Consider the following 12,407-nt stretch of genomic DNA (forward strand, 5'->3'; position numbering starts at 1 on the left):
ACCCAGAGTCAGATTGCCACCTTCTCTACGCAAATTTCCCAAGCGTACGACAATAGCTTAGATAAAATCCTCACCAAATTCTGGGAGGTGGAGGATCTGCAAATAAAGTTTGTAAAGGAATCCGATTCCGTCTGCGAAGATAATTTTCTCCGAACGACCACGAGAGATGCGAACGGCAGATACGTCGTAACCCTACCTTTTCGCGACCCGGAACATCCAGGGTCAGGGTTAGGGTACTCCAGGTCGTTTGCGTTATCTCAATTTTTGAGAAACGAGCAACGCTTAAAAAGAGACATTCCGCTAAAGATACGATACGACTCAGTGATTCAAGAATATCTGGATCTGAACCATATGAGAGAGGTCTTTCCTACCCACGATTTCGCCAGCTACTACCTTCCACATCATGCTGTACTTAACCCTGAGAGCACTACTACAAAGCTGCGCGTAGTATTCAACGCATCCAGTCCTTCTGCGAATGGGGCCAGTTTAAATGATATCCTTCATGCTGGCCCAGTCTTACAGTCCGACCTTACCATTCAAATCCTAAAATGGCGGTACTTTCAATACGTGTTTAGCGCCGATATTGAAAAGATGTATCGGCAGATCTGGGTAGATCCGAAGCACACGCCTTTCCAGCGGATATTGTTCCGTAATCCTGATGGGGACATCCGAGAGTTCGAGTTGAAAACGGTCACCTTTGGAGTCAATTGCGCTCCGTACCTGGCCATTCGCGTGCTTCAACAACTGGCAACTGACGTACAACACAGCCATCCTAAAGCGAGTGATGTCATTCGTCATTTTATGTATGTAGATGATATCCTAGCTGGCGCCGACTCTAAAGAAGACGCTCGGCTCTCGATTCAAGAGCTACAAAGTGCCCTCAACTCCGCTGGGTTTCCATTGAGAAAATGGACGTCCAATCATAAGGATATTTTGGCTCACATTCCGAGTGACCATCTCCTGCGCTCCGATTTTCTGGAGATCGATGCCGAAAGCACGGCAAAAACGCTCGGTGTCCGTTGGAAAGCCACATCTGATGAATATTTCTTTGTTCCGCCCGAATTATCCGATGAATCGTCCCTTACAAAACGCCAGGTTCTGTCACAAATTGCCAAATTGTTTGACCCTGCAGGGTGGCTCGCGCCCTTCGTAGTGCGTGCGAAAATCTTCATGCAGGAGATTTGGCTGCAGGACCTGGGGTGGGACGACGAACTTCCAAGTGATCTGTGTCTGAGATGGCAGAGCTTTCTACAAAGCTATTCTGCCTTAAATCGAATCCGCATTCCAAGGTGGGTCTCCTTCCGACCAGAATTCAGAGTCGAGCATCACGGTTTTTGTGACGCGTCTCAAACGGCATACGGTGCTGCGATCTATGTACGAGTGGAAGTGGGGCATACGACTATGGTGCACCTTCTCACTGCAAAGACGCGAGTTGCGCCGGTAAAAACGGTATCGCTTCCCAGATTAGAGCATTGCGGGGCCTTGTTACTGGCTGAAATGACAGCAAGTGTTCTTCCGAGTATGCCAATACTCACATCCGAACTCTTCTGCTGGACAGACTCCACCATTGTGCTCGCATGGTTAAACAAGCCAGCTTGCCAGTGGACTACTTTTGTTGCCAATAGGGTGACCAAGATTACCCAGTCTACAAAGGCCGAGAAGTGGTCGCATGTTCAATCCGAACACAATCCCGCAGACCTGGCCAGTAGAGGGGTAGCACTTCAGGAATTGGTCGACAATCCTCTTTGGTGGCATGGTCCCGCATGGTTGCAAAAGCCACGCAGCCAATGGCCAAGTCAGGGCGACAATTCCCCAGCGACCGAGCTAGAGAAACGTCCCCTTAAGTCCCACGTCGCAACTATTCCGTCTGACCGTTTCTCCAAGTTCGACAAAGCACTGCGGGTTCTCGCTTATGTCAATCGTTTCATCCAGCGATGCAAAAAACAAGCAACACCCTCTGATAAGCACCTGCTAGCGGCGGAAATTTCCGCCGCGGAACGACTACTTATTCTGAATACTCAGCGCAGAGACTTCTCCCATGATTATCACTGCTTAAGTGAAAAGCGCTCTGTGCCTTCTTCAAGTTCTATCCTGAGCATGAACCCGTTCAAAGATCAACATGGTCTGATAAGAGCGTGCGGTCGCGTGACGGCCTCCGACAGCCTTCAATATAGCTGCCCACTTTCTCGCCTACTTGTCCAGTTCACTCATCGCATAACCCGCCATGGCGGCAACCAGTTAATGGTACGCCTCATTCGGTCAAGACACTGGATACCAAAACTAAAGAACTTAGTAAAGGCAATAGTAAACTCCTGCAAGGTATGCGTGATCTACAAGAAAAGGCTACAAACACAGTTGATGGGCACTTTGCCGAAAAACTGTGCGTCGTTCTCCCGACCATTTACGTACACGGGAATGGACTTCGCCGGCCCATTCGAAATTAAAAATTATACCGGAAGAGCGTGTCTCATAACAAAAGGATATGTGTTAGTGTTCGTTTGTTTTTCCACCAAGGCCATCCACTTAGAGCCTACCTCTGATCTCACGACCGAGAAGTTTCTCGCCGCTTTCGCTCGCTTCGTTTCCCGGAGAGGGTGTCCTCGACAAGTCCAGTCTGACAACGGAAAAACCTTCGTTGGCGCTGCCGCCTTGCTTTCTCGCGACTTCCTTCAGGCTGTAAAAGAGTCTGTGACAGATGCCTATGGTCATCAGCAGCTCACCTGGCAATTTAATACCTCCGGGAGCCCCTCACATGGGAAGCCTATGGGAAGCTGGTGTTAAAAGCTTTAAAACACTGTTCTATAAGTCCACAGCCACTCGAAAATATACTTTCGAAGAGCTTTCGACGCTTCTGGCAAAAATTGAAGCTTGCCTAAATTCCAGGCCACTCTCCCCTATGTCCGAAGACCCTACCGATCTCTTGGCCCTGACACCAGGTCATTTTCTTGTTGGAGGACTTCTCCGGTCTACCGTTGGAACCAGAGTCAAAGGGGACACCAGGTCTATGATCAACCGCTGGCAGCATCTAAAGGCTCTCCATCAGCAGTTTCGTATGCGATGGAAGGAAGAATACCTTAAAGAACTTCACAAGCGCAATAAGTGGCAGGCCCCCGCGAAGAATCTTCACGTCGGCGACATGGTTGTCATAAAGGACGAGAATTTGCCTTCCAACGAGTGGCGGCTCGGCAGAATTGACTCTGTCTTCCCAGGAGCCGATGGCAATGTCCGTGAAGTGGACATCCGCACGGCACGCGGGGTCGTCAAACGTCCAATCACCAAAGTCGTACTTCTGCCTGTGGAGCCTTCAAAACTTCCACAATAAATTGGCCAACATTTTTTTAGTCCTAAGTTGCTATCCACAATTCCTAATATGATTTCCCTTTATTCACCTTCATTCATCCATGATCTAGATCAGAAAAATGGCTCCCCGAACACGCACCGAAGAACCCCTGGACGGCAGACGTACTCGAGGTATTAAATCCTACCGTTGCCGAGTCTGCAAGGGAGTCCATCCTCTACGGAAGTGTAGCAGGTTTCTGAAGCTGAGCGCTGAGAAGCGGCTTCGTGCAGTCTTGGTAAACAAGTATTGCTCGAACTGTCTTGCCCACGACCACTCGAAAGCTGACTGTCGCAGTGGAAAATGCAAGAAGTGCCAACGGAACCACCACACGCTGCTGCATATGCATGAGCGGTCTAATTCTGGGCAGCGTTCGCGCCGGCAAAATCTGCCAAATCGCCCGACGCCTACGTCAAGGCAGCGCTCAGCCTCCCCTACACCAGCTCCGTCGCTTTCATCGCTGCTACAACGTCACAGCGTCAACGTCCTTCCGACTGCTTCGGTGATGGTGAAGACCGGAAGCAAGACTTTCGAGACCGCAGCTTTAATCGACCCTTGCACACCATGGCTGCATCGACGCTTCTCGGGCCGCCGCATTTCGGTTGCCAACGACCAGTGTTGGTGACGACAAGGTGTGCAACGCGACGATACAGTCCAAATGCGGGACGACCAAGATGGAGGTGGTGTTCAAAGTCGAGCCCAAGGTGGGCATTCGCACACCGACTCAGGACACTCAACGACGCCGTCCGTACCAAATTTAAGGGCATACAGCTCGCGGATGAGCGGTTCTATCTTCCCGCCACAATTTCTGTCATTCTTGGGGCAGACGTGTACCCCAAGGTGATCCAGTCGGGGTTCCTGATGGTCGACGAAGGACTGCCGGTCGCCCAGAAGACGGTTTTTGGGTGGATCATTTCCGGCGCCTGCCACCAACCTTAGAAGCCATCTTCTTTTGCAACGCTAGCGATTGCAAGGGGGGCGGAATGTTCAGGCCACGAAGGAGCACCCGGTATTCCCGGCTTTCCGCTCTCCCCATCTGCTCTCCGCTCTCACCCAGCTTCCCTTTTCCCCACCACGAAGTCTCCATGAAGTCTCCACTGCGCTCTCAATAGCATTAGAATAAGTTAGAATAGTCAGTTCGATTTTCATAGTGAATAAAAGCGGTTGCGCCCACACCCCTACCAAACACCGAAACACCTACGACTCGTCATTCAACTACAGGACCTGTGCACCTTCCAGGACCCTCCAGAGGACTCGGCCATCCCCCTCTACGTTCAAAGACATTAAAATTATGATTTACTTGCGTATATGCTTAAAAGCATGGAAGCTATGATGATTTGCAGCTCAATTACTCGATAGTTCCCATGGCAGCTTTATTGTATCGTTTTCCGATTTTAAGAAAATTAAAACCGTAATTCTGAACTGTATTATTTTAATTGTAATTTAATTTTATTAATAAGTTAAAAAGAATTAAAAAAAAAATTACAAAATAGTTACATTAAAAACAAAAAAATTATATTTTTATGGTTTCCATGGGAGCTATATGATATAGTCGTCCGATGTTGATGAAATTTAAACCGTTATTGTGAAATATTTAGTAACCATTACTATATGTCGAAGAAAAAAAAAAATTAAAAAACAGCAAAGTTATAATTTTTTTTCATTTATTTTTCCGATTGTTCCTATGGGAGCTATATGCTATAGTCGTCCGATTCTGATGAAATTTAAACCGTAATTCTGAACTATTTAACCAATTCTATAGTCGAAGAACTAAAAAAAATATTAAAAAACAGCAAAGTTATAATTTGTATTAATTTATTTTTCCGATTGTTCCTATGGGTGCTATATGCTATAGTCGCTCGATCCGGCTCGTTCCGACTTATGTGTTACCTGCAATAGAAAGACAACTTTTGGGAAAGTTTAATGCAGATAGCTTTAAAACTGAGAGACTAGTTTGCGTAGAAACGGACGGACAGACGGACGGACAGACGGATATGGCTAGATCGACTCTCATAGTGATGATAAGCAAGAATATATATACTTTATAGGGTCGGAAATGTCTCCTTCACTGCGTTACAAACTGACTGAAAATATAATACCTTCTGCAAGGGTATAAAAATGGTACTGTTGGCGTCGAAACTTAAAATTGAGGTTATAGAGCAGCCCAACCACAAAATATAACCACAGCCAGAAAGCATGAAACTAGACTCATCAAATTTATGTTTATTTAACTTAAATACTGCCTCCGAATCAATGTGATTTATAAGTGCCTTGCCGAGCACGCTTAAAAACTTTGTCTTTTTTCCCTCTTTTTCTTGCCAATAGTAGGATCGCGTCGCTTCCCGCGATTGCCTTTTCTTTTTAACAAATTTGTATCGATATGATATCGATATTTCATACGAAATTACAAAAAAATAAAGAAGTTTTACAATGAAATATTCTGTTTACACTACATGGCGAAATTAGGATCTCGCATTTTTACGCCCCAAGGGCTGCAACAAGCACTGCCTAGTGGCTCCCCGAACACGCACCGAAGAACCCCTGGACGGCAGACGTACTCGAGGTATTAAATCCTACCGTTGCCGAGTCTGCAAGGGAGTCCATCCTCTACGGAAGTGTAGCAGGTTTCTGAAGCTGAGCGCTGAGAAGCGGCTTCGTGCAGTCTTGGTAAACAAGTATTGCTCGAACTGTCTTGCCCACGACCACTCGAAAGCTGACTGTCGCAGTGGAAAATGCAAGAAGTGCCAACGGAACCACCACACGCTGCTGCATATGCATGAGCGGTCTAATTCTGGGCAGCGTTCGCGCCGGCAAAATCTGCCAAATCGCCCGACGCCTACGTCAAGGCAGCGCTCAGCCTCCCCTACACCAGCTCCGTCGCTTTCATCGCTGCTACAACGTCACAGCGTCAACGTCCTTCCGACTGCTTCGGTGATGGTGAAGACCGGAAGCAAGACTTTCGAGACCGCAGCTTTAATCGACCCTTGCACACCATGGCTGCATCGACGCTTCTCGGGCCGCCGCATTTCGGTTGCCAACGACCAGTGTTGGTGACGACAAGGTGTGCAACGCGACGATACAGTCCAAATGCGGGACGACCAAGATGGAGGTGGTGTTCAAAGTCGAGCCCAAGGTGGGCATTCGCACACCGACTCAGACACTCAACGACGCCGTCCGTACCAAATTTAAGGGCATACAGCTCGCGGATGAGCGGTTCTATCTTCCCGCCACAATTTCTGTCATTCTTGGGGCAGACGTGTACCCCAAGGTGATCCAGTCGGGGTTCCTGATGGTCGACGAAGGACTGCCGGTCGCCCAGAAGACGGTTTTTGGGTGGATCATTTCCGGCGCCTGCCACCAACCTTAGAAGCCATCTTCTTTTGCAACGCTAGCGATTGCAAGGGGGGCGGAATGTTCAGGCCACGAAGGAGCACCCGGTATTCCCGGCTTTCCGCTCTCCCCATCTGCTCTCCGCTCTCACCCAGCTTCCCTTTTCCCCACCACGAAGTCTCCATGAAGTCTCCACTGCGCTCTCAATAGCATTAGAATAAGTTAGAATAGTCAGTTCGATTTTCATAGTGAATAAAAGCGGTTGCGCCCACACCCCTACCAAACACCGAAACACCTACGACTCGTCATTCAACTACAGGACCTGTGCACCTTCCAGGACCCTCCAGAGGACTCGGCCATCCCCCTCTACGTTCAAAGACATTAAAATTATGATTTACTTGCGTATATGCTTAAAAGCATGGAAGCTATGATGATTTGCAGCTCAATTACTCGATAGTTCCCATGGCAGCTTTATTGTATCGTTTTCCGATTTTAAGAAAATTAAAACCGTAATTCTGAACTGTATTATTTTAATTGTAATTTAATTTTATTAATAAGTTAAAAAGAATTAAAAAAAAAAATTACAAAATAGTTACATTAAAAACAAAAAAATTATATTTTTATGGTTTCCATGGGAGCTATATGATATAGTCGTCCGATGTTGATGAAATTTAAACCGTTATTGTGAAATATTTAGTAACCATTACTATATGTCGAAGAAAAAAAAAAATTAAAAAACAGCAAAGTTATAATTTTTTTTCATTTATTTTTCCGATTGTTCCTATGGGAGCTATATGCTATAGTCGTCCGATTCTGATGAAATTTAAACCGTAATTCTGAACTATTTAACCAATTCTATAGTCGAAGAACTAAAAAAAATATTAAAAAACAGCAAAGTTATAATTTGTATTAATTTATTTTTCCGATTGTTCCTATGGGTGCTATATGCTATAGTCGCTCGATCCGGCTCGTTCCGACTTATGTGTTACCTGCAATAGAAAGACAACTTTTGGGAAAGTTTAATGCAGATAGCTTTAAAACTGAGAGACTAGTTTGCGTAGAAACGGACGGACAGACGGACGGACAGACGGATATGGCTAGATCGACTCTCATAGTGATGATAAGCAAGAATATATATACTTTATAGGGTCGGAAATGTCTCCTTCACTGCGTTACAAACTGACTGAAAATATAATACCTTCTGCAAGGGTATAAAAATGGTACTGTTGGCGTCGAAACTTAAAATTGAGGTTATAGAGCAGCCCAACCACAAAATATAACCACAGCCAGAAAGCATGAAACTAGACTCATCAAATTTATGTTTATTTAACTTAAATACTGCCTCCGAATCAATGTGATTTATAATTGCCTTGCCGAGCACGCTTAAAAACTTTGTCTTTTTTCCCTCTTTTTCTTGCCAATAGTAGGATCGCGTCGCTTCCCGCGATTGCCTTTTCTTTTTAACAAATTTGTATCGATATGATATCGATATTTCATACGAAATTACAAAAAATAAAGAAGTTTTACAATGAAATATTCTGTTTACACTACATGGCGAAATTAGGATCTCGCATTTTTACGCCCCAAGGGCTGCAACAAGCACTGCTTAGTGGCTCCCCGAACACGCACCGAAGAACCCCTGGACGGCAGACGTACTCGAGGTATTAAATCCTACCGTTGCCGAGTCTGCAAGGGAGTCCATCCTCTACGGAAGTGTAGCAGGTTTCTGAAGCTGAACGCTGAGAAGCGGCTTCGTGCAGTCTTGGTAAACAAGTATTGCTCGAACTGTCTTGCCCACGACCACTCGAAAGCTGACTGTCGCAGTGGAAAATGCAAGAAGTGCCAACGGAACCACCACACGCTGCTGCATATGCATGAGCGGTCTAATTCTGGGCAGCGTTCGCGCTGGCAAAATCTGCCAAATCGCCCGACGCCTACGTCAAGGCAGCGCTCAGCCTCCCCTACACCAGCTCCGTCGCTTTCATCGCTGCTACAACGTCACAGCGTCAACGTCCTTCCGACTGCTTCGGTGATGGTGAAGACCGGAAGCAAGACTTTCGAGACCGCAGCTTTAATCGACCCTTGCACACCAGTGAGCTGCATCGACGCTTCTCGGGCCGCCGCATTTCGGTTGCCAACGACCAGTGTTGGTGACGACAAGGTGTGCAACGCGACGATACAGTCCAAATGCGGGACGACCAAGATGGAGGTGGTGTTCAAAGTCGAGCCCAAGGTGGGCATTCGCACACCGACTCGGACACTCAACGACGCCGTCCGTACCAAATTTAAGGGCATACAGCTCGCGGATGAGCGGTTCTATCTTCCCGCCAAAATTTCTGTCATTCTTGGGGCGGACGTGTACCCCAAGGTGATCCAGTCGGGGTTCCTGATGGTCGACGAAGGACTGCCGGTCGCCCAGAAGACGGTTTTTGGGTGGATCATTTCCGGCGCCTGCCACCAACCTTAGAAGCCATTTTCTTTTGCAACGCTAGCGATTGCAAGGGGGGCGGAATGTTCAGGCCACGAAGGAGCACCCGGTATTCCCGGCTTTCCGCTCTCCCCATCTGCTCTCCGCTCTCACCCAGCTTCCCTTTTCCCCACCACGAAGTCTCCATGAAGTCTCCACTGCGCTCTCAATAGCATTAGAATAAGTTAGAATAGTCAGTTCGATTTTCATAGTGAATAAAAGCGGTTGCGCCCACACCCCTACCAAACACCGAAACACCTACGACTCGTCATTCAACTACAGGACCTGTGCACCTTCCAGGACCCTCCAGAGGACTCGGCCATCCCCCTCTACGTTCAAAGACATTAAAATTATGATTTACTTGCGTATATGCTTAAAAGCATGGAAGCTATGATGATTTGCAGCTCAATTACTCGATAGTTCCCATGGCAGCTTTATGATATCGTTTTCCGATTTTAAGAAAATTAAAACCGTAATTCTGAACTGTATTATTTTAATTGTAATTTAATTTTATTAATAAGTTAAAAAGAATTAAAAAAAAAATTACAAAATAGTTACATTAAAAACAAAAAAATTATATTTTTATGGTTTCCATGGGAGCTATATGATATAGTCGTCCGATGTTGATGAAATTTAAACCGTTATTGTGAAATATTTAGTAACCATTACTATATGTCGAAGAAAAAAAAAAATTAAAAAACAGCAAAGTTATAATTTTTTTTCATTTATTTTTCCGATTGTTCCTATGGGAGCTATATGCTATAGTCGTCCGATTCTGATGAAATTTAAACCGTAATTCTGAACTATTTAACCAATTCTATAGTCGAAGAACTAAAAAAAATATTAAAAAACAGCAAAGTTATAATTTGTATTAATTTATTTTTCCGATTGTTCCTATGGGTGCTATATGCTATAGTCGCCCGATCCGGCTCGTTCCGACTTATGTGTTACCTGCAATAGAAAGACAACTTTTGGGAAAGTTTAATGCAGATAGCTTTAAAACTGAGAGACTAGTTTGCGTAGAAACGGACGGACAGACGGACGGACAGACGGATATGGCTAGATCGACTCTCATAGTGATGATAAGCAAGAATATATATACTTTATAGGGTCGGAAATGTCTCCTTCACTGCGTTACAAACTGACTGAAAATATAATACCTTCTGCAAGGGTATAAAAATGGTACTGTTGGCGTCGAAACTTAAAATTGAGGTTATAGAGCAGCCCAACCACAAAATATAACCACAGCCAGAAAGCATAAAACTAGACTCATCAAATTTATGTTTATTTAACTTAAATACTGCCTCCGAATCAATGTGATTTATAATTGCCTTGCCGAGCACGCTTAAAAACTTTGTCTTTTTTCCCTCTTTTTCTTGCCAATAGTAGGATCGCGTCGCTTCCCGCGATTGCCTTTTCTTTTTAACAAATTTGTATCGATATGATATCGATATTTCATACGAAATTACATAAAAATAAAGAAGTTTTACAATGAAATATTCTGTTTACACTACATGGCGAAATTAGGATCTCGCATTTTTACGCCCCAAGGGCTGCAACAAGCTTTGCTTAGTGTCGTAAGGGCCACTTAATCTTCTTTTTCATACCTATGACAAGCCAACAACAACTGTTTGTCATTCAAATGCATTAAAAAAGAGAGTACTCTGTCTCAATTCACATTCAAAATCCCCGACTTATTTTGAGCATTGGTTATTCCAATGCGTGTCTTTTGCTATTCCAGAAATATATGTTCACCTTATATATTTATATCTTGTGATTTTATTTTGGTAAATTTTTTCAGATTTTTAGACTTGGATGAAGGTATCCACGGAACCAAAAATCGTTTTGAGAGGTCTCTAGATCTTATTCCGCCGAAAAACACAGCATACGATGACTACGATTACGGAGATTTTACCGGCTATGCATATGAAGGTGGTCAATTGCCGAGCAATAATTACATCGTATGTTTACTCAGGTTTTTGCACAGCAGTAATATTTTATGTATTTGTTATTTAACAGCTTAAGCCTTCAGAGGGGATTATGCCTAAAATAATCTTAAAAGAAAATATTGGTTTAGCTGTATATAAAAATAGTAAAAACGGTAAGTTTTGAATAAATAATATAATAATATATATTATACGCTAACCATATTTTACATATACATTCATTTTCACATTTTTTATAGGATATGAAAACACTCAGAGAGCTTACAAATCTTATGACGTTGCACCTTTAGAGCGTTTAAACCGATCCACCAAATCAGAAAAAAGAAATAAATTTTAAGGACATAACGGATATTGCATTAACAACTTTGGCATTTCTATCGTTTGGGATGTTTACTTTACAACTGCTAATGTGCATTGTTATGGTATGGTTTTAATTACAATACTTTTGTCTCTATCCGTAAAAGAAAAAATCGTAGTCATTTCTATATTACAAAAAAGGTTTCTTATAAATATCTTTAGTGAATTCTGATTGCATTTTTGGTCCTCTAAAAGCAATATCCCATAAATTTAGATAAACAAAAACTTTCTCAAAGTTTTTAAAGGTTCTCAAATTAACTTCTAAAAATAGATCTCAGAATTTTCATGCTTCGCGGTTTAATGTGTATTTAATCTTATTAGCAAGGCAATTATCCTTATTCTACAGAAAACCAAAAAGTCCTTTAAATCAACCAACCCGAGTAAATAAAGTCTGGTAGTTGACTCACTTTGACCTTAATTGATCCATTGTAATATCGCGGTTCTTTTTATCCTATTGTCGTCTGCTCTGTTGAAGATAAGTTAGCTAAGCTTCCATCCGGTCGCTTTAATGAATCGCGTTAGTTTTTTTAGGATTGCACTAACCTCTTTAATGAGATTGATCATGAAGGGATGGCCTAGTTGATATAATCTTAGCATGCAAAGAGCTCGGCAAGAGCAGAATAGGTGTTCCACCGTTTCCTCTTCCTCCTCGCCTCTGCAGAAATCATTTTGGTGTGCGCCAAGTCTGTTGGCATGTGCACCTAGTAACCAATTGCCTGTAAGCACCCGTATTATTATTCCGCACTCGGTACGGTTGAGTTTTAGTAATTTCACGTCTATAACGGGCCATGTTTGGCGAGAAATGTGTCATTGTCTCGCATGCTGCCAGGCTTGATTCGCTAGTCTTGGATTTCTTACGGGAGCGGGCTAAGGCGGGGTAAGGAATAAAACCAAAAAAATAAATACAAATAAAATATCCAGGCACAGAAGACACTGTGAAGTGAAGGTGGCGAAACACCGAAATTGGCCA

At 44.0% G+C, this 12,407-nt stretch overlaps 1 protein-coding gene across 2 annotated transcripts in view; it reads left to right on the forward strand.

The window, feature by feature from the left end:
- Positions 1-11,496, forward strand: part of LOC128264974 (uncharacterized) — a 62,746-nt gene extending 51,250 nt beyond the window's left edge. For both annotated transcript variants that reach the window (XM_053000724.1, XM_053000723.1), the window contains exons 2-4: positions 10,936-11,095; positions 11,154-11,235; positions 11,320-11,496. In XM_053000724.1, coding sequence (XP_052856684.1) covers positions 10,936-11,095; positions 11,154-11,235; positions 11,320-11,417 — 340 coding nt within the window. In that variant the 3' untranslated portion in view covers positions 11,418-11,496. The remainder of the gene's footprint in view (positions 1-10,935; positions 11,096-11,153; positions 11,236-11,319) is intronic.
- Positions 11,497-12,407: the final 911 nt, after the last annotated feature.

This window comes from Drosophila gunungcola, unplaced genomic scaffold (assembly GCF_025200985.1).
Source record: "Drosophila gunungcola strain Sukarami unplaced genomic scaffold, Dgunungcola_SK_2 000087F, whole genome shotgun sequence".
Lineage (NCBI taxonomy): Eukaryota > Metazoa > Arthropoda > Insecta > Diptera > Drosophilidae > Drosophila > Drosophila gunungcola.